Source organism: Phalacrocorax aristotelis, chromosome 2, assembly GCF_949628215.1.
Source record: "Phalacrocorax aristotelis chromosome 2, bGulAri2.1, whole genome shotgun sequence".
NCBI classification, from domain to species: domain Eukaryota; kingdom Metazoa; phylum Chordata; class Aves; order Suliformes; family Phalacrocoracidae; genus Phalacrocorax; species Phalacrocorax aristotelis.
The window spans coordinates 17,527,708-17,550,084 of record NC_134277.1 but is presented as its reverse complement, the minus strand read 5'-3'; the positions used below and the strand labels follow the sequence as shown (position 1 = coordinate 17,550,084).

General features: G+C 43.2%; 1 protein-coding gene and 1 long non-coding RNA gene across 3 annotated transcripts; both read right to left on the bottom strand.

Moving 5' to 3' along the window:
- Window positions 1–317: 317 nt before the first annotated feature.
- MAP3K8 (mitogen-activated protein kinase kinase kinase 8) lies at window positions 318–20,080 on the bottom strand. 2 transcript variants are annotated; one of them, XM_075082550.1, is made up of 9 exons: window positions 19,994–20,080; window positions 17,041–17,164; window positions 15,760–16,120; window positions 12,859–13,023; window positions 11,114–11,375; window positions 8,396–8,502; window positions 4,098–4,250; window positions 3,223–3,469; window positions 318–1,693 (listed from the first exon to the last, which is right to left on the bottom strand). In XM_075082550.1, exons 2-9 carry the CDS (start codon window positions 17,073–17,075, stop codon window positions 1,560–1,562), a joined length of 1,464 nt encoding a protein of 487 aa, XP_074938651.1. In that variant the 5' UTR covers window positions 17,076–17,164; window positions 19,994–20,080; the 3' UTR covers window positions 318–1,559. The 2 variants fall into 2 exon arrangements, with proteins under 2 accessions (XP_074938651.1, XP_074938652.1); XM_075082551.1 differs by lacking the exon at window positions 19,994–20,080 and having other exon boundaries at window positions 17,041–17,179.
- Window positions 20,081–20,724: 644 nt separating this feature from the next.
- LOC142052443 (uncharacterized) lies at window positions 20,725–22,324 on the bottom strand. The gene is made up of 3 exons (XR_012658839.1): window positions 22,185–22,324; window positions 21,493–21,600; window positions 20,725–21,091 (listed from the first exon to the last, which is right to left on the bottom strand). It is a non-coding gene; the product is annotated as an uncharacterized LOC142052443 (long non-coding RNA).
- Window positions 22,325–22,377: the final 53 nt, after the last annotated feature.

The following is a 22,377-nucleotide window of genomic DNA, read 5'->3' as shown; positions in this document are numbered from 1 at the left end:
GAAGCAGGTGGGTTATTCCTAGCAGGATTTTTTTTTCAGCAATTAACATCAGGACTGAATCGTTGTATGTTGTACACAACCACTGTGCAACATCCACGCAGCTGAGAAGGAGTGTTGGGGTCTGAGAATGAGATTTTGTCAGAAACACTCATTGGTTGTTACCAGAGTCCAAAATCCATCAACAACAACCTTCACGCAACTCCCCATTAACTGAAAAGACGTGTGTAGTGTACCTGGGCCACGGTAGGGGAGGTTGGCCCAAATACAGTCACAGCCCCACACTGTTTTCAAAGATGAAAGAACAGAGAGACCACATCTCAAGGCACTGAGCTGGATTTATTCATTTAACCGTATCAGTATCAAACTAGAAATCATCTGTTTAAGATCACGCGTTAGATGGGAGCAGCATTAAATAATAGACGTATGAAAAAGAGACTGTGCTTCAGAAAGATTCAGTATACAACATACATAGTATGCCATTTTAACACAAATGCTTATAAAGAATCATCCTAAGCATCAAAAGAGTTTTATAAAAGTTTACGTTCTCATCCCATGGGATGTACAGAACTATGCAGTTTACATAGTTTTACTATCATCCAAAACATCATGTTTCAAATGTATGAGGCACAGCAAGAACAATACAACTCTGTTTCCATAGGAACATAAACACAGCTTGTCACTAATGACACACTTTCCAAACCATAGCACTCACGGCAATTATACTCGTGTACAACTTTAAAGTATTAAAAAGCAAGAGTCTGGAACCTGCCACTGTTACCAACAGGAATAACATTTGCTCTACCCTTGAAAACTGCCCAAGATATCCTTGCAGTAGTTGTAACATAGGAAGCAGGTAAAGTCGCTGCCATGCTTTGTCAGGGCCAGCTTGCTGTGCTATTCCCAAAACTAACCGATATAGCCAGTGAAGGATTCCCCACACCCACGAAGGGGAACAGCGCCTTGCTTAGCTCGGACAGCCCAGGGAAGATGCAAAGTTAAAACACATCTGTAATCAAGTGATGCTTTGGCTCCAAAGATAGCTGATAGAAATTAGTTCAGCTTAAGGGAGGCCTTGATTTCCATTAAGAATGACCAGAGACTGGCCAAGCCTCAAAGACAGAACAAGACCGAACCAGCCCTTGTCTGGTTAAATCAAGGACTCCTTATTTTTGGAAGGTTTTCTCTAAGGACAGCTCAGATGGACTGAATGTTACAGCCCACATGCTCAATTTTTTTTTAAGGCACTATTTGCAAGCATATATTACAAGTTTTATAAAAGTGCAAGGCCCAGCACAGTAAAATATTCTGGATTAAGACATTCCCAGCAGAGTTCTTTTTGCCACCTTCTTGTTGGTTAACCAGCAGATGCACAAATATTTTTGCTTGGGATCAGCTTATCAGAGCCCCTAAGGGTTTAGCTTAATCATCTGTGCAATTAAACAGTATTCACATTTTACAGCCTACAATGGCAATATTTTTATGTACAAATTTGAAAATCAAGTCTTAAAATCAAGAGGTAGAGGTCCATTTCTGACCTGCCAACATACAATATTACTGAGTCAGTCATATTCTAAGGCTGGTGGTCCCCTAACAATATTGAAGTAACCAGCTAGAGCTCCAAGATCTATGTAGAGCGATCTTTGCCTCTTTAGCAGGTCTGACTCTTCCATGCTCCCGGTACACAATGAGGAATCTAAAAAGGAAAGAGACAAAGCATGTCCTTATTACACAAATAGCTACATTAGTTCAGTTCCACGGTTGCAGACATTACTGGAATAATTGGCCTAATATTTGCTTTTATTTTCTGTGGTTTAGAAAGCTTCATTCTTAAGGACAATATAACATAAACCTCATATAAAACAAAACAAAAGATACCAAATCAACCCACAACTCTAGGGCAAAGAAAGGTAAGCAATTTGCTATTGAAAACAGTAAGTGTGCTCAACTATTTAAAAAAAAAAAACAAACTCTGCCAGCTGGGACAGCTAGGCAGAGCTTTCTTATCCTGTGAGCCATAGTGCTAAAGGAGAGTTTGGTGCAAGAAAAAACTGCTAGCTTTCTGCCAGCTGAGAATTCCCCTTCCTTACAGGGGAATTTTCATCTAAACAAATGACATCCTCTTTGTGTTGCTGGGTGTCACAATACAGAACAAATATGGTACCACCAGTCTTCATTCTGTTTTCTTTTAAATTAAGGTCTGAAGAAACCTTTGCAGTGGCAGAACTCCCCTGAATACTTGTGTAATGAGTGTCCTGGAATCTCAAGTACCTCAACTAAAGTTCCAGTTTAATGGTCAAACATTTCTTAGTCTTCAAAAGAACTGATTCAAATGACCTGAGCTGGTCAAACGATTATGCACCCGCAGGGCAAAATCCAGAAGGAGCAATGCCATTCTAGATGCAAAGGCTGTGACTGATTTAAGCGTTAAGGGGATTCATTGCAATAATTATGCATTACAACACTCAAAACTTTGCATAGCTGTCTTTTCAAATACTTATTACATGTCTGGGTCAGTTTTTAAACGCTTTTTGTCAGGACCTCCCCCTCACCAACGTATTTTAGAAGAAAAGCATTTTTAAGCCTGTGAGCAGGTTGCTAGCACCAAATCTCCCTTGGTCTTGATATTACCTGAGGACTCACCGAGTTTTCTAATTGGTTTATGTACTATCCTTCATGAAGCACTTATTAATGCAAAAGGGAACTGTGTTCTATCCTACATAATTTTTGTTTTTTTTTAAAACAAAGGGCTTGTACTGCTGACACTCAGGTACGTTCCAGTTACAGTCCTGTGTGTGTCTTTAAGGAAGCAAAATGTATTGGTTTTGGTGGTGGGGAGGGGATGGTTGTTGGGATTTTTTTTTTTTGTTAACAAACAAATCACTAGTATCAATAAAACATCTCTACTACTGCGGCAAATTAAGATAATTTGGGACAGCAGCCTATACTTCGTGAAGAAGCGCCCTGAATGACTGCCAGGGCTTTTTCATGAGCCAGCCCTTCCGGAGGTGCAGAATTCAGGCTAAGTTCTTCCCCTGTTGAAGTCAATGGGCGTTTTACATAACACTTAATGAGCTCTGGGTCTGATCTCATCTGATTGGGATTTTTACCGGTCCCTTTCCTGAAGCTTTTTGAGTTTTGTTTGTTTCTGAACACTCACATCAAGTTTTGACACAAAGTAAAAAAATCTATAAAGTGCAAGGTAAGTAAGCCTGATATCATTACCTGCAATGTTTTCTGGCAACTGCAGCTCCTTCCTTGCAAGTAGTCTTTTCCTTTCAAACAATGCTGAGTCCAGACTCTGACACCGCGGCTGCTCTTCGGGGGGTGGGTGTAAGGCTTCGTGTTTCAATAAGTCTGCTGCAGACAGCCTGTGATTAGGATTCCTTTCTAGAGCTGCTTCTAGCAACTCTCTCATGGAAGCGCTGCAGTCTTCAGCAATGTCCTCTAAGGGGGGAGCTTGCTTGTGTATCTGTTGGAATAAAAAAAGACCATTGAAACAGTTACTCCAAAAACAATGGAAGAGGAAGTCACAGATAACCACGAGTGGTCTGGGAATTCCCCACTTCCAACTCATCATCTCCGTGAGCTGGGCTGATCAATTAGAACGGAACATGTAACTGCACAAAATCCACCTTTTTTAAAGTCAGATTTTATCATAAATTTAAAAACTCAAAGCAACTCCAAGCAAGCTTAAAATCTGGTGCAGTGCAAATTCACCAGATTTCTGTATCACACTGGAAGAACCAGAGAATCAAATTTGCCAGGCTCTCATTTTTAACTGCAACTTCTAATCAAAACAGACAAGTAGAACATAGACAGGCTTGTTCCATTCAGGTTTCACACTGTCCTAAACCCTGTCCTTGCAGTAAACCCAAGGCCTGTAAATTGTAACAAACCACAGAGATGACTCCAGCTCAACCTCTGTCTTCCCCTAAACGATCAAAACCCACTTCTTCCCTCCACCCCCCTCCAAGCAAAAGGGATGATATCATCTTTCTGACAAGTATTTTGATAGTTTTTGTATGACTGGAGCTTTCCCAAAAAGAATACTGAAGCTTCAACTGAAGCTGAGCTACAGCTTTGCTAAGGACACTTACAATATAGAGATAGGATGGATATGCAGAACGAGGATATCTGTTCACCCAGGGTGGGATGCCAGTTTGCATATGAATAATAGTAGCTCCCATGCTGTAGATGTCTGCTTTTGTTGTGTGGCCTCTGCAGAGGATAACTTCAGGGCTCATGTAAATCTGTGAAGAGCAGTCAAAAAAAGATCAATCAACAGGGAAAACAAGCAGCAAAGATGAACGTGACATTCCAGCATTCTGAAGGGACACATCCCACTAGTACTTGCAGCCTAAAGACCTAGCACCATCTGGGGAATAACATTTCTCTGCTCTGCACATTACCACAATCACAGAGATTTTTCTGGTTTGGCACCTGGACAAACTCATATTCCAGGTTTGCCCTCCCCAGGCAGACCACAGCTCACTGGCTATGGGACTTAGCTGAGCTGTGAGAGGCTGAGGGTCAAGCCACGGCTCTGCTTCATTCAGCTGGGTAGCAGGAACACATTCCTCCACAGCAAAATGAGGTGCCTGGATTGCCAGTTTGTTTTGTGGGGCACTGCTCCATTCTGCTTGAACAACATGGGCATGCACTAGGCTAAAGAGAGAGGGTGATCCTGCTGCTAGCCACCCTGCTGTGGGTAGGAGTCCACTCCTCAAATCCCTGTTACATTGGATACTGCACAACTCTTCTGAACAGAACTGACAGATATACACCCTCCGGTCTTCCTTACTCTTCTCCTCTCTCCCCCTTACTCCATAACCTGCATGTTGGGGCATTATCCTAAGAAATGGGATGGTGAGGAACAAGCCAGGTCTAAGGCGACGGCACAAATTAAAAGCCAGATCTCTTAAGTCCTGCTGCGTGCCCTTTCCACCAGGCTACCCCAGAGCAGCTATTAAGGCAAGCACCCCTCTTCCATCTTTTTTTAAAGCCAAGAATTCTAATCTCGTCTAAGCCAAAGTAAGTTTCCACCCAAACGTTTCACTGAAACGCTTGGATTTGTCAAGACTCTGAAGGAGGATCCGGTGGGAAGTTCCTGCCAGTCCGGGCAGCTGGGAGCGCAGCCAGAGGAGAACCAGATGGGCAGGATGCAGGAGGCACGCCCCGCAGCCGGCAGGAGCTGCCCGCACAGCTCTGCCACCACCGCTGGACGAGGGAGCAGGTTTCGACACAACGCGGGCACAGCCCACAACGCACTAGGTTAGCAAGCCACCCTATTTGCTTCTGGTTTCTGCTTTTCCCTCACCCAATTTCCCTCTAAAGGAGCCAAACAGAACCTTAATTAGTTCAAGTCGTCCTGCCACAAAGAATCACATTAAAAGCCATTAACTGACACAAGAGCAGGAAGTTAAGTCATCACCGCATGGTTTGGCTACTTATGACCACAGATTGAGAACAGCTGTAAGGCTCACGCAAATTCCAAGGAATACTTCCCAGTAAATCACATACCACATCTGCAAACTGAGCTTCACATCCAAAGGTTCAGCAGCAGGCATCTGCAGCTGCTACTTACTCCTGTCTATTGCTTTGCTCAGGGCTAAGACAGAGTAAGTGCATCCACACCCGCCACCTTTAAGTTGCATAAGGAGCACAGAACAGAATTTCTAATTTTGCAAAAAAAGTCATTAGCAAATACAGTGCAACTTGAGTGAAATCTATATAAACAAAAAGCAGCTGCCTTTTCGATGAAAAAAGGATCCTGGAACAAAAACCTGTCTGCAGTTATAGTCAAAGCGTGCAAATAGTCAAGATGCACCTTGATTGCACAGGGCCCAAAACGAAAAATGAGATGCGTACCCAAGCTGTGACTTCAGACTGATTTAGACTGGCCTGAGACTCTGTGGCCACCAAAGTAGGCACTACAAGCCCCAGGTTCTTTCCCATTCCTACTCCTTCCTACTGCTGGGCTCAATTGTGTGCTGGTCAGACCAGAGACACAACCGAGGTAAAAACCAGTCCTTTTCTTTGTGCTGTGCTAGTCTTAGTTTAGCATTCCTGCAAATGAAACACACCTTCCACATTCAATAAACCTTAGCAGACAACTTTTTCCTCCCCTCAAATGGTTCTAACTGAAGCCTACTTACTTTAACGAAGTGACAGAAGCATAATAGAAAGCATAGCAAATGCCTAGAAAAAGTATTTCCTGCAGAGCAATTTCATCACAACCATGGCATATTGTGCTGCATGCGTTGTACACACACTGTTCAGAAAACCCAGGTTTTTCATGCTACACCAAGTAAACAAAATTTAACTATCAGTCATTCTGCCCAGAATTGCAACTATTCATTTTCATAAATACAAAGAAGATTCACTACATTCAGACCTTCTTGTGCTGTAGAAGCAAATAAAAATCCTACGTCCCCAGACGAGAACATGCACAGGAGAAAGATAACTCAAACTGCCACTTTCAAGGACACGAGTCCCTGCCAATACCAGACGTAAGAGAAACCTGCCAGTACACAGGCATGATGCTGCATGGCAGTGATAGAGCCCTAACAAGGTGTAGCACAACTATGAGCAGAAACAGCACTCCTGGACAACAGCCACACTTCTTAAATCTGCATAATAGAGGGTGCAAAACTCAGGAGCACCTTGGAGACTCAAGATCTTACTTCAGGGAAAAAAAAAATTCAAGAAAGCCAGTGCTATCAAAGGCTGGCATTTGTGGGTGACTGGATTAGGCACCCCACAAGGCTCAACACAGGCACTGTGGAGATGAAGATGTCTAGGAGGAAGCTGTGAGTTGAAAAACCTACAGACTAGCATTCACAATGTTCCTGTAAGTCTTTGAATGGTATTTGAAAATATCCTTTCCCAGCACACCCTCTGCAACCTTACTTCTGACCAGCAATGCTGTGGCAGAACCGCAGGATTGCCAGGTCAAGGACTGGCTACCTCTGCCCTGAGACGGCAAACACCAAGCACCACCACCTTTCAGGGTTGAGGGGATTATCTGCTTTCTGAGGACATGACTGCAGGTGCTCAACAGTGTGGAATATTTTTCTTCCTACTAAATGATTAATCAAGTGGTTTTTGCAGTTGCTCTAACCAACACGAATTTGGCCTGCCCCTCCAAGATGCAGGAGCAGACCCTCACCAGTCCACTCCACAAACCTGGAAATCTCCTGTTTGCACACATCTCCATCCTTGGGAAATGCCCTACCAGGGCTTCCAACTAATTCCCACCATTTTTCTTATTCTCATTAACAGCACACAAAAAAAACCTCCAAACACACAAAAAAACCCCAAACCAAAATAAAAAACCCACAAAGCATGTATATTAAATGCCAGAAAGCACATTGCTTCCAGTACGGTAAGCACTTTAAGCTCTTAACTCCCCTAGCAAGAAGGCCAGTGAAAACAAATGTTCAAGTATTTTCCCAAATATCTCAAAAACAAATAAACAAACAAGCCTGACATTCTGTGAATTCTTAGTTTATTCTACCCTTCCAAGGAGTGAAATGCTCTTTGTCAGTTATACAAGTATCTCCTCTGAACACGTGCCTATGCTGTAGAAGAATATCAAAACGGTAAGCACTAACGTTTCAGTTGAAGTGTTTCCTGTAAAAAACCTCCTCCAGCAACAGAGAGCATGCAAAGCCACATTTGCAGCCACCGTCCAAGCTAATTGTTGCTGCTTGGTTGTTTGCTAAAGCTCCAGCCCTAGTAACACTTTGGCATGAGGGTAGCCCAAGCGATGTGCAGGACCTCTGTGCACATTCAGAGTCAAAGTCACTGAGAATATTTAAAAGGCCCCCACCTCCATCACTGTCACGCCTAAGCAGTTTACTAGATAGTCATCATGTAGATGGGGAACAGAGCTTAGAAACCCTAAGGGACGAAACCCAGAAGTCTGTAATTTCTGTGGTTTCAAAGGAGGAGTCAAACTACTGTTAAGCAGGTCACCGCCAACCACAGCAGGTATCTCAGAAGAAATCTTTGCTAGTGCAAAGAACCAAATTCCACTCTGAAGCATCTCTGACCAGCAGCTGATTCACTGCAAACAACCCTCCTCAGACTACTGTTCCTTTGTTTGCCTTCAGTGAACCCTGATTTCTCTTTGACTTCAGATTTAATAATCGCTAACAAATGGGACTGCAGAGAAAGTGACATGGCCTTCAAAGCGTAAGACCCGATTTTCCATTCAGTAAGTTGAAAATAAAAATATAACTGAGATTATATTAACATTTGTTTGTATTTTTTTTATAAATTATTGTAAAACTCTTTTGCCTAAGCTTATACTCTCAAGCTCCAAATTTGAGCCTAAGCATCACAACCATGGGTGTAATACAGCATAAGGTCGTTTGACCCTCCAGCTTCTTACCTCTGTTCCTCTAAGGTCTTTGGGATAGTAAATGTCTTCAGTCATTTGCACACTTAGGCCAAAATCCACCAAAACGGCTTTAGTTGACATAAAGACAATGTTGCTTGCTAAAAGAAAAACAAAATTGACAACATTTAAGTTTCTAGCACGTTGGGCATTTATTTTACAATACGCCTGTTTCATTAGCCTGAAAAGGGAGATTACCACAACCAGGCTCTATAGCTGACACAGTCCTTCTCCTAGCCAAAACAGGTCTGCCAGTGACTGGGTCCAATTTTAAATCATATCTTAAAAATCAAACTGGAGTGGTTTACGAATAAGAAGAATCAACGTTTGGACACTTTCCTAGCTGAGAGAAAGAGAGAATATGGCTGAGGGTCAGGGAGGAGGGTGGAAGACTGGTAGATATCTCAGTGCAGCAAGGCTTGCTCTGAAGGTGTTTGAGCGTCTCTAAGGTGGAGAGCACGCAACACAACTGTTGGTCACCAAGAGGCTTCTCTACACTAACAATTTAAATGAAGAGGGAAGAAGAGAGGAACTGAGGCCCCTCCACAGCAGCCACACCAGTCTCCTTCACTGGTCAGCGAGCGCGGCTAAGCATGAAGACAGAGGACGTACTATGGCTGCAAAAGCAGTAAAAGTCAGAGTTCCAAACTCCCACTGAATTGCAGCAATATCTAGGAGTTTAATTCATGTTCCTTCATAAAACTCTGCCTAAGGCACAACTTTGTACTCAGAGGCTTTCTTTGCAGTTGTATTTCTGATCAAATATTTATGAAGGTAGTGCTCTGTGAAGCCTTGAGAAATTCTTGTTTGCTTTTTCAGAAGATGTGAACAAATGAAGCCTCCAAGATACACAACAGAAACACACTTTCTCCCAGAGGAAAGTGTGAGTTATGTTCCATCCTGACAGTGCCCACCATGACCATCCGGTGGGAATACCCAGGCTTGATTTCAGTGGTACTGGTTCCTGAAGCAATCCTTCACATACCTGCCTCCTTACTAGTGTTACAAAGCTATATAAATAAATTGGTAATTTTAGGGATACCTTTGAAGATATGGCTTTTAAACACCACATAAAAGACAGTGCAGAGGGCTGCACTGCCACAGCGCAGCAAGCTCTGCTGCCTGTTTGGGACTGCACCCAGCCCCAGCTTCAGCTGGTTTTGGACTAAAGTTCCCCCCACCAAATAACCTCAGATTTAACCACTTTCCAATTAAGTGTTAAAATTATTGGCAGCACTGAGCTACTGCTAAGAGCCAAAATAAAGTCCTCCTCCCCGTCCTGGCTCAGGGCAGTCTTTCTCTCAGTAAAATCCCCACCTCCTCCTGCGTCAGCAGGACAGAGACTCAACAGCAGCCAGTGCAGCAAGGAAGAAATTAGAGAAGTTTGGGAAACGGCCTTTTCCACCTGGCAAAGAAAAACACACACCTTGCCTCCCTCAAGCAGAGGCTGCCTCGCCAGGTGGTGGGCACGGCTGTCATTTAAGGCCTGGGGTTTGCCAGCTCATCTCCTCGAACAAAAACCAGCTCCCTGCAGGCAGGAGCATGGCCGGGGTTTGCACCCAGGTGCCTCCAGGCCTGGTGGCCACCAGCCCGGGGCAGCCTCCACCATAGCTCCTGGCCTGCATCCAGTAACACAGAAAAAGGCTGGAAAAAGCAAAATGCACTCACAGCCACCACATTCACAACGGGCTGGTTCTACTATCTATTATCTAGATGTAGTGGGTTAGGTTTTGGCTGGTTTGGTTTTTAAACCTTTTAATTAATGTCATTGATACTGCCAATTACAATAAACCCATTGGAAAGACTCTTACTACAAGTGAGAAAGCACAACTAAGGGAAAAATTAAGCAGTTTTATAGCTGTCAGAATCTCAAAGGCTTCCATCTAAAGTACTAACCCATATTACCTAAGAAAAATGCAAAACAGAGAAAAATTTAGCAATTCCTAATAACTGCCTTCTCTCAACTATGTATTGTAACACTTCAGTTTGAATATTTTTATTTTAAATCCTCAAGTTTAGCAAAAATTAACTCGCAGAAGAGAAGTCTTCAGAAGCACTAGAAAGGCAGAATTTATCTGTCTGCGGGGGGAGGTGATGCTGGGAGAAATAGGATTTTATATTAAGCTAAATGTAATCCATTAAAATAAAATTTTAAAGCCATTTAATATTAATGTATTTAATTTAGGTTTAATATCAACATGTTTTGATTATTTATACTTGTTAATACCCAGAGCTTTTTAAAAGCAAATATATATTAAAATTTGAAGTAATTGTTGAAAGAAAAACAACAGTAGAAATTACGTATTTAGTTCCAAAGTGTGTCAAACTGAGGAACAACCATGCAGAAACATAAAACCTAAAAGAAGGTGCAAGTGGAAGATGGGCATGGAAGCACTCAGGATGCATTTACATGGAAAGAGGGAAACTTCTGGCTTAACACAGACTGATAATTTCACTCCTTTGCTTCAGGTTTTTATTTCAAATTGAGTTGCTCAAGAAAGGCAAAGGAACTATGACTTTCAAATCATCTTCTCCACTGAACTGAATTCATAAATCATGTATATAATTATTATCTCCAGAACCTGACCTTGTCATTTGTTGAGCACTGTCCATCCCTCCCTCCCAGAGATGTGAGGCTATGCACCCCAGCTCAGTCCCAGGCTCTCCACCGGAGCCCCAGCCCAGCCTGGACTGGGAATTGCACACACATACGTTTGATATCATGGTGGATAATCCTCTTGGAGTGGAGAAAGTCAAGTCCTTTCAGAATATGCTTTGTCACCCAAATGATTTCGAATTCTCTCATAGGACCACAACTCTCCAGCTTTTCCATGACAGATCCTCCCTCTCCAGCTTCCATAAAGAGATGGATCGTCTCATCCCACAAAATAGCACCGTATAATTCAGCAATGTTTTCGTGACGGAAACATGCCTGTATTTCAACATCCGATGGTTTGAACTGTTCCACTGGAACCTAGGACATTGAAACAAAACCACAGAAAAGCATCTTAAAAAACAAGTTTTCTGTACTAACACTACTTATCCTACAGATTAAAATGGAAGAAGGAAGTAAAGCACTCCTATCAACTTGCTAAAATATAGAGCTTTATTTTGATCCTGTGACTTTTTCTTCCCTTCCAGTTGTGATACTTCCTGTTTAAAGTTGAGAGAGTTTTTGGAATCATGCCCAAATAAAAAGTGCAACCTTCCAGAAAAAGCAATGTAGCAAGAGTTATTCCCGTTAAAATCTGGTGGTTATGCAAAAGCTCTGTGCAAACTTCCTGGTGAAGGAGATAAAAATCCCACTGCTTTTTCCATTAGTTTTGTGCAGTCTCATCTGCTCTACCAGGACTATACACCCGTCTGAGATGTGGATCAGTGCTTGCAGCGCTTAGCAGAGTCTACAGACTAACCATGCTCAGGACCTCGATTCAATCCTTATCAGCACTGTTTTATGACTTACAAGAAATGAAACCTGCTTTCAAGTAAGCAGTTGACAGCACTGTATTTCTTTAAAAAGTACTCATGGCAGATTTCTAAGACAATAAAAAGCAGTGTTTGCTTACACATGGAAAGGCTACTACCACTCTTTTTACTCTCCTTCCCTCAGATTTGTGGCTGTGAACCAAATAAGAGACTAATATTTTTATTGTGATGAGAAATACTGTTCATATTTTCAGAAATATTAGGATGCTTTAATTCTGCAGAGGGATATGCAGGAGTAGCAAACTAAATTTGGCCCCATATGGATACACTGACTGCAAGGGAAGGACATACAACTGCCTCCCCAACTCTTTCACACACAGAGGTAACACAGATGGGGGATATAAAGCAATGTCCCAGCTGAGCTTTTACTGGCCTTAAATATTTACTGCCCAATTCAGAATAGTATGTTTAAAGGTAAAGTTGAAAGAAAATGATGGCTTGCATAAACATAGGGGGGTGCTCAGCAGTTTTCTTGAGACATCACATAACCTTAAACTCAGTCAGTGCCCAAAACAAAATGAGACCTGCATGTAAGCTGAGCTGTCAGGGTACCGGAGTAAAGAAAACCTGAGACCCCCAGTTAAAGGATGAGATCCTAAAGCCATCTGCAGCAACAGGGTTTTGCTATCACCTTCAGCAGGGATGTGATCTCACGCTGATATTTTACCACCCTGAGTACAGCAGAGAAGTAGAAATTCATCTACCCCTACACTGCAGCACACCTGCCCATGTAGCAGTTACACATACTTCCAGATACTTTCAAAATGCAGAAACTTTTGCAGTCTCAGAGCCAAAAAATTAGAACAAGTTAACAGTTGAAAACATGCATTTTTTCTACATTATGTAGGCCAACAAGACCAAGATGATCATCAGCCTAACAGTGGAATTTGATGCAGACATATTTGAAAATATACTGTGCATACTATGATGTACAATATTTGCTCAAAGATAAAACTATTGAACTAACATACCAGTTTGCATGCCATTCGCTTCTTGGTTTCTCTATCTTGGGCTAAGTACACCTTCCCAAAAGCTCCCCGAGGAATAAAATCAGAGCCAATGTTCCTGTAAGTCAGCTTCCACGGAAACAGAAGCACATCCGAGTCGATTTGATAGCGCCCGTTCTTGGGTGTGATCTGTGGAGTTAGATTTAAAAAAAAAAAAAATCACAATGAAGTTTAAAACTACTTCAAGCCTAATTAATTTTATACATGTAGTGGAAAAAAAAATCACATATATGTGCACAATGCGTGCGATCTGCTCAGCAGTCTTTATTTAGAAACACCAAATGGGAACAGCATGTGAGGTGTGGCATTCATTCACTGCCCAGGCATCCATGTTTCCCTCCAGTGACTAACTTACAAAGTGTAAGTTGCAATTAATTGTCTTGAAACAACAACAACAGCAGCAGCTGGGTTAATGAAATTCTCCACCTCTTGTTATTAGATTTACCTGCACATGTTTGTCCTTCCTGTAATCTGCTAACTTGTTATGCCACATACCTGTTACTCATAGGCTATCTTATACGATGTGAGCAAGAGTTTCAGCATTTCCTAATATCATATGTACTGCTAGGGGAACACATTTTAATTTTCTATCTTATATCAGAGTTTCTGCTGCTTAGTAAATGGTTGAAGATGTCTGCTGTGATTTTACCAGCCACCTTCTAGTTTTATACTGTAGTTAAAAAAAACAGCGGCAGTCACACTGTCTGCTTTAGGTGGGTAATGTTGGGAACTTTGGTTCTCTATCTCAACAAGGTGAGGAGGGCTCCTCCAGGAAGCGATTCAGAGCATCTATGTCAGTATCTTGCTCTAAACCTTCCACTGAAACAGTTCCCTCCCTCTGCACATGACAGAGACCAAACTCCTAACTACAGCCGTGTGAGTACTGCTTGAGGTTTGATGTTATTTATTCAGTCTCTTAATATTCTCTCAGCTAAAGAATTAGCAATGTTTCCTGTGAATGTGCTTTCAGTTAACTCAGGGATATACAGTATTGTCAGTATCTGGAATATCATTAACCTGTTTACTGCTACTTTATTAAGATTCTTGAAGATATGTAAAAGCAGATCAAGGATATTTATCACTGCATGTCTGTCACATGGTCTCATGTACTCAGCTTTTCAGCTCATCCTTTTCAAGTAACAGCATATCAGAAAGATTATTGGGTTTACATTTCTTTTTAAGATGTAATGCACATAAATATCCGTGCTTTAACTACCTTCATGTTTTTCAATTAGGGAAGTATCTTCCTGACTGCTAAACTGTCACTTGTGACTAGTATCTACATGAAATAAGTTAATTCTTAGAAGTACTTAATTTTGTGGAGGATAATTTCTTACCTGTTGTGGGGGTCTCTTTTTATTAAAAGTATTTTGCCATCCCCCTACTTACGAGACCCAAGGTAAAGACTCCAGCAGTCTGTACATCTTGCCTGCTTGCTTCTGCATTTCAAGAGGTTGATACTAGCTAATCCACACAGGTTATACCTAGCCTGGAAAGTAATGCAGACTGAGTGGAGTAGAGTGGATTTGCAGAACAAGAGCAATGACCACCAAACTATTCATATTTCCAGGAGACTTTCAGGCCTAGTTCCGAGCCTGGTTCTGTGGAGCGAATGCTGGTTTGTGGCTGTAATGCATCCTCCAGTTTAGTTTCAACTGAAAGAAATCCAGCTTGTGCACTCTAAAACCCTTCATGATGCAAGCCACGGTGAGGTCAGTGGGGGGGCCACCAGGCAATCAGAAACACTCCTGATCCTAACTAAAATGCTGTAGACATTTACAGTGTAGATGCACCTGCTGAAATGCATGTACAGGCTATGCCCTGCCTCCAATCCTCAGCTGCTCAATGGGTCACGTGCACCTAATAGTACTTGGTTCATACCAATTGTATGCATCTATAGAAATAGCATGCAAGCAAAACAACCACGAGTATGTAGAACAGTGTCTATCCTAAGTATAGAAAACATTTAATATTAGTGTCATTTCAATGTTACACAGTTTAAAAAGTGACTGTTTTGCAATACTGCCCAAATCAGAATAATGTAATACCCTGTGCTACTTCACAGCTGAGTAACCAGCAAGCCTCAAGCAACCAATGTTCGCATATAAAACGTATTGCATACATGATACTTAGATGTAGAACATCTTAAGAAAATAAAGCAGCAGCACAAATGTATATGAATAAACTTTCATTTCATAATTGATTGTTTCCACAGCAACTGATTTTAAATAGAAGTCCAACAACACTAATATCTACAGATGGTTGTAGAATACAAATCGTTTTAGGGGAAAAAATGAACATATCTCAAAATAATGCATCTATACTTGAAATGTGTGACATTACACAATATTGTAATTCTGAAAGTCACAGTTGATACTATATGCTTTTTCTCCTTACTTACTTTTTACATTTTGTGCAGATAGTGTGAGTTTGGCAACTATACTAAATTAGATCCTAGACCTTTAGTTGGGAGTTTTGCATAATGAACTCTTTACTGCATGAACACAAGACATTGAAAAACCCTTACCGTCTCCCAAACCTGTAAGCCATCATAGTTGTGGCTTTTGCTTTTATACTGCATGTTTCAAGTTTGTATTAAATGAAGGGTACGTTTTCTAATCTCCAGGGATACTGAGAGGCAACATAGAGTGGATCTTTCTGAACAAAAGGCCTTCCTCCACAGCTGCCTGAGATTGCAGAGACTAGACTTGATAACCTCAGAGATCCTCTCCAGTCCTGGGTTTGCACAGGGAATGACAGCCTGACTCTCACTACTGGGACTGCAGGTGATCTTTATTTAGTTTCAGTAATAACTTCTATCTCCTAAGGTCTATTAATTTTCAAGTAAAAAGAAAAGAGACATACCATATTCAAGAGGATTCCAGATTCTTGCTGTCTGCAGCCTTTAAACTGTTTTGCAGTGTTAGACACCTGATTTGCAAAAGCAAGCAGGTCTTCCACAGTCCCATATTTGACAGAGGACATCAAAGAAACATCCCTTTCACAAAACAGTAAAGATTCCGCACGTTCTTCACTTTGATTTGCCTCTTCACACATTGTCATTAAGCTGTCTTCATAGACTGCAAGGTCTCCACCAGGATAAAGGTTTTCCATTATGTCTATCACCTCAGACATATTTAAATTAGTCAGCAACAAGTCAATCTCCTCTTTGCTATCACTATCCGTGCTCATATACTCCATTACTGTCCACTTTGCAAAACCACTCCTGAAAAAAAAGAAACAAACCAACCTGAAAACACTTCTCACAGAAATTTGTTTTAGCAACGTAAGAATGAAAAGCAGCAATCAGGGTGATAGACAGTTCATCATTATACCGTTAGATTTAAAATTATTAATTTGTATTACAAAGAGATTCATAATTAGTAGACTGGGTGAAGAAGAAACGGAGAGTAAGTCTTTGCCAGTGAAATTTTATTTAGAAGTTACTAGCCAACCTCCCCTGTCATCCATTCTTTGAATTTACTTCGATAAAACTTTTCATTAGAGGAAGTGGCACAGTAAGGAAGCACAAACTAGTTACGTTTTGCTGGATATGCAAAAAATGGAGCACCCTCAACACAAATGAAGGAATTCATTACTTGGAAATGAATGACAAAGAGAGATATAAACGTACTCAATTCGTTTATACCCAAGTTTTTATAAGCAATTTATGTGATGTGTCCAGAAAGAAGAAATGGTCATGGAGCAAGATCATTCCACTAGTACTAAGCATCTGTTAGCATCATCACATAAAGCACAAGTAAGCCACCACCTGCGATACACAACCTATCTTTTTTGCAAATAACCGATGAGAACTAGACTTGAACTGAAATTTTCACCAGCTCCAGAGCAAAGTCAGAAATGGAGCTGTCATAAAAGCAATAAGCTTTTGAAGCAGTTTCCAGCAGTTTGTTCTACCCTCACTATTACTAACAATAACTTTTTAAGATAAATGTTGATGATTTTGCTGAAGTAGACTTTTACTACTAGAAACTGGTTTCAACATCCCAAGAAGTCCTTTCCCACCCCAGGTTTCTAGTTTAAGCCAGAGAGAGTTACTCCATTCAAGTTAAACCATATGTGTGGTCAGTCATTAAAATACTTGGAGAAATAGCTTTCAACACATAAATGTCTAGGAGCACTTACCTTTTATTTATTCTGGTTGCATTACACAAAACCATCAAAAATGTCTCAATATATCCCTAAAGTCGTCATGTTTCTTGACCCTGTATTTACCAGCGATGATAATGTCACAGCGTTCTGTAGCAGTCTATTAAAAAAAAAAGCAAAAGAAACAAAGCATGGCAGACCAGCTCAAGCAGAAGGACTGGTTTATACTCATATGATCATTTGCTTCACAGGTTTCATGGAAAGAAAAACTAGGAATCACAAGGCTGAGGGAGGCAACAGGGGATTTTCTTGCAGAAAGAAAAAAAAAAAAGATAACAGCTCAAAAAGAATCAGGCTACTGTGTGATCATCCAGATTTCCAAGTAGTAGTGAAAAATAAGTTTTCCATGGTTAGGTCCTGAGTTTTATTTTTCGCTAATAGCAAAGAAGAGAAGGATCTCCTTTTCCTCTAGCAGAGTCGAGTAGAACATGCTCTATTTAAACAGCTCTCATTTCCTTTTTTTATAATCCACTTCGACCATCTATTTTGGGCAGAAGATAACAACCAGACAAAAAGATACTTAAAAAGAAAAAAAAAAGTAAAAAGAAAAGCAGCAAGCACAACCTATTTATCTCAAGGACAAGCAGCCAACTCGGTCCCCTGGGGCCATGAGGCAATGCCATTTACCCAGGTACAGTTTCTGGTTAGAATCATTATCTTTCTTACCCTCCCCGCAAGGATGTGGAAGCTTTGTGGCACATATTTCTCATGGGTTAGAGTATTTACGTCAGCTCTAACGCTGAAGAAAAGTGAGTAAAATGACGCGGCTGACTTGGCAAAGAAACTCAGACCATGTGCTGCCGGTCGGAAAGGCAGGACGAGACAGCTCAGCAGAGGCAGCACAGGAAAAGCCAAGGGGGGTGCCTGCGGTGCAACGCGCTCCTCCCCAAACCCCCGGGGTGACGGTGGCAGAGCAGCGCCCTGCCCCCCTGTCCCCCCAGGATGGACACGGCGACTTTCACCAGCGCCCCACACCAAGTCACCCAGCCTCAAATCAACCTGACGGCACCCTCAGAGACTGGGGCAGCCGGGTAGGAAACCTTGTGGTCCCCAGCACCACTCGAGCGGGGAGCACGCAGGCTTTGCATCCGGGGTGCAGAAAGAGGTCAGGTTTTTCCAACCTACACAACAAATAAGACCTAGGGGAGTTTTCTAAACCCTAGCATCCCACCTTCCTGCTCTATGCCCAAGCTAAAGGCTGTTAACAAAGCCTGAAATGATTTACTCTTCGTTATAAAGGAAATGTCTATTTTTCCCCACAGCAAGACTTTTATTTGTTGCTGCTTCTGGTGCTGAATTAATGGGGGGTGGAGAGAAAAGAAACAGTCCAGTCAGAAAAGGAACTGAGAGACTGCATGTGAGAAGTCAGGTAAAGTTAGACACTAGCCCTGAGGGACTTTCTGAAGAAAAACACAAGCCTCCAGATGCTCTAGTCTTTTGTGGATAGAGACAGTACGTACCACAGTTAATCTAATTCACACTCTGATAACATTTTCATGCATAAGGCTTCTGTACAGTTTAGACCAAATGCAACTTTCCACAAGTGTCACCTCTACTCTGTTCCTCAAAACGTTCCCAAACTACAGCACAGTACTAGTAATATTCTCGCCAGTTTCACTACTACCCGAAAAGCTCTGAATAACAAGAAAAGTGACTATAACCTGCATATTCTGTTCTGTGCTTCTAGTGCTTAAGAAAAGCTGCAGACCCTTCATTTTTCCCTATATCCAGCAAATTTTAAACATTAAATATTCACGAGATCAGTGTCTAGAATCTGTAAAGCTGTTTTTTTTAAAAAAAATCATGCAGCAATTTATATATTATATTACTACCACTGGCAAAAAAAAAAGGTGTCCAGCTGCCACCAGGGAATTCCTTCTTCCTTTTCTCCCTAAAATCCTTTACTGGTGTCTGTGCTGGGTACCTAAGTAATCTTCTAAAGCATTCTCACAATCCAGTTAAATGAAGAAATTACATCACTAAGTATGTTTTACTTCTGTTCTCACTTGAAAAAGTGGTAGCCTACAGTGCAAAAATATAACTAAATGTAAGCACTTCAGTCAGTTGCTAAAGCACAAGACTCTTTCTCCAGTTCTGCCATTATTTCAACATTGTCACATGAGTAATTTGCAAGCCAAAGGTTTATTTATTTATCACAAACAGCTTTTTCCTTAAATCCCTTTTTCTGAGAAGTTCGCTGCTTGAGAGCATCCTTATAACTACCATATTGAAATAAGAGTAACTGGATACCAGACTTGCGAGCCCCTGTGGGATTTTTTTTTTGTGTGTCAAAGATCAACAAAAGTCCCCAAAACTACAATAAACGTAAAAAAAAAATCCACAACCAAAAACCTAACAAAAACTGCACAGACATTCACACACCCACAATAAAGATTTCTTGTGCTGCTTCTAGGGAATAATTTTCTGGTCTAAGCGGCAAGTGATTGTCCACTAGTGATAAAAAAAAAGTCCTTATTTGCTTTTAAGAAAAGTTATCGGAAGATCTCGGAAAACACAACCCCTTTGAAAAAAAAGTTCTGCTGCTAAGGGACAAGAAATAGCAACAATTTCAATTTCTACATCATTCCAGCTTTTCACTTGGGGAAAAAGGAATAGCAACCCCAACCCCACGTCCCAGCGCTGACAGCGCTCAAGGCTGGCCTCCGACGGGGCGGCCTCCCGGCGCCCCCCCGCCCGCAGCCCCCCGGGCCCCGCACAGGTGCGGATCGAGGGCCCGCGGCTAGCCTGGGGCAGCAGCCAGGAGCCCGCCCAGCCCCAGCCCCAACCCGCACTGCGCCCCAACCCCGCACCTCACCCCGCTGCGAGCCGGGGGGCGAGCCGAGGGGGCCCCGGCCGCCTCCGCAGCCCCGTCCCGTCGGAGCTCTCCCCCCCGGCCCCGCCGCCCCCGCCGCCCCCCGGCCCCGCTTACCCGCGGGGCGCCGGGAGAGGCCGCGCCGCCCGCCCGCCCGCCGCCAGCGCCGAGCCCGCTCGGGCGGCTGCCGCGGGGAACTCCCGGGGGCGGGGAAGGGCGCAGGTAGCGCCGCCCGCCCGGCACCGCGCCGCGCCGCGCCAGGGGCGGGGGAACCGGCCCGGCTCCTGCCCGGGTTTCTATTTCGGTTTCCTGGAAGGCGGGAGGAGCGCCGCCCTGCCCCGGGCGGGGGGAAGCGGCCTCGTCCCGCCCCGGCGGTGGCGGCCACGGGTGGCCGCTGTCATCCGTGACCCCCTTCCGACGGCCCCGGGCGCCCCGCGGGCACTTTCGTCCCTTACTGAGCAAAACTCCAGCCGAAACTTGGGAATTCAGGGCAACTGCGTGAAAGACTGGTTAGTGGCAGTAGGATTGAAGTACTGCGAGATGGTGGGCTGAGTTTGGTAATTGCTAAAACTGGGCGGGACTACGTTTTATGTCTTAATCAAAAAGCTGTAACTCTGGTAGGACTGTGGTGCCCAACAGCTCCTCTTCTGTGACTTAGTGTTTGACCAAGGAGAGAAGTGGCACCTCTCGATCACTAGAACCTCATGCCGCAGCAGTAGGACCCGTCTCCAGATCTCATGAGACACGAGCTGTATTTTCTGTGTTTTGTTTGCACTATCCAAAGACTATTTTCTTACTGAAGTCAATGGCAAAACTTTCATCATAAAGTTGCAGGACAAACGCTCACCTTAGGCTTCAGCGTTTATTTTCAGGACATACAACTCCTTTTCTGTTAATATTATCCAAACACACCGACTCTTTTGTTCAAAGGCTACCTCTCCTATGCTGTTCAAAATTGTCCAAAGTATGGCACAAATGACATTCTGAAGTGTGCAGGGATTCGGACAGAGACGCTACTTGATCTTGTTTTCCTCAGGATCACAACCTTCACGTGTGGAACACTGCTAGCAGGGTTGACCACTGTTCGCGCATGGTTTCTTCTCCAGAATATACAATGATAAATACATTGGCAAACCTCCACAAAGAAATATGTGTCATCTTCGTTGAGTGTGACATTGTTCAATTGCACTACTCAGTGCGTTTGCCAAGAAACATCTGTTTAAAAATGCAAGTAAGTAGAAAATTATTAAAGGAAGAAAAAACAGAGGAAGGATATGAAGGAGATTGAGGAAGAAAGCAGGCTACAGGAAAGGTAAAAGGGAGAGAGGCCAGGCCTGGGAGAGGATGGAACCAGCAGCACCTCGAAGGTAGGAGGTTACGGATGAGTGACACATCCTTAACATGTAGCAGCACTCACGCTAGGATACGTCAGGTATCCTCTTTCAGGAACTTGCTTGGGTTATTAGTTTTCCTACACCCACAATTAATTTTAATGAAACCATTTTCCTTTTTTAGAGCAGCTTCAAAGGGAAAAAGAGGAGGAGTTTCTCCCTCTCCACATCAATGAATTTTGGAAGGACAAGTCATAGAATTCCAGAGGAAACTTGCATACTTACCATGGAGAGATGGAGGAAACACAAGTTTCTGCTCCCTGGCATGCATACATAGGATATACATTGAAATGTAGTATTTTAAAAGCAATCTACTCTGTCTTCTGGATCATCCTGGGATACAAAGCAAAGTTAATAAGGTTATACCAATTACCTACAGACCCAGACTTACCCCGAGGCTACCAGGAGTTTAGCTCAGCAGTGAAGACCCGCTAACACACAAAGTAGTCACATGGCCCCTAACATACACTACAGATCTACCCACAAGTTTTACATAAATGACTGTTTTTAAATACTAAACTATGTCTTCTCCATTCCACATCCAGGGAGCCACACGGCAGGCCAACAACTTCGTGGGCACCCTGCAGCTCTGCACCCGAACTGCTGCCCTTCTGATCCCGCAGAACGTGCACACTGCCATCTCTTCAGTAACCCCATTTTTGCATCCCTGGCGTGGGACTATGCAAACATTTTATTTCCCCTTCAGGTTCACCCCCACGCCCAACTTCACCCTCCTGCCCTGGCCTGGCCTGGCAGGGCTCATGCGAGGGGTGACCTCAGGCCCCAGCAGCCTGGCACGCAGGAGGCCCAAGCTGCTGTGTGCTTCCTCGCACTGGAGTAGGCCACTACCCACACCCACATGCCTTGGACTAGGCCTGGGCGGCTCAGCTTGTTCCTTCTGCCTGGCACCCACGCACCTTAGGCCTGGCCTGGGTGGCTGGGTTTGCTCCCTCCAGCTGGAGCAGGCAGCTGCCTGCACCCACACGCCTTAGGTCTGGCCTGGCCGGTTAGGTTTGCTCCCTCATGCCAGAGCCGGCAGCCGCCCGCTCTCACACGCCTCGGCGGCACCGGCAGCCCTCCCCGGCTAGGGGAAGCGTCGTGCCCGTGCCC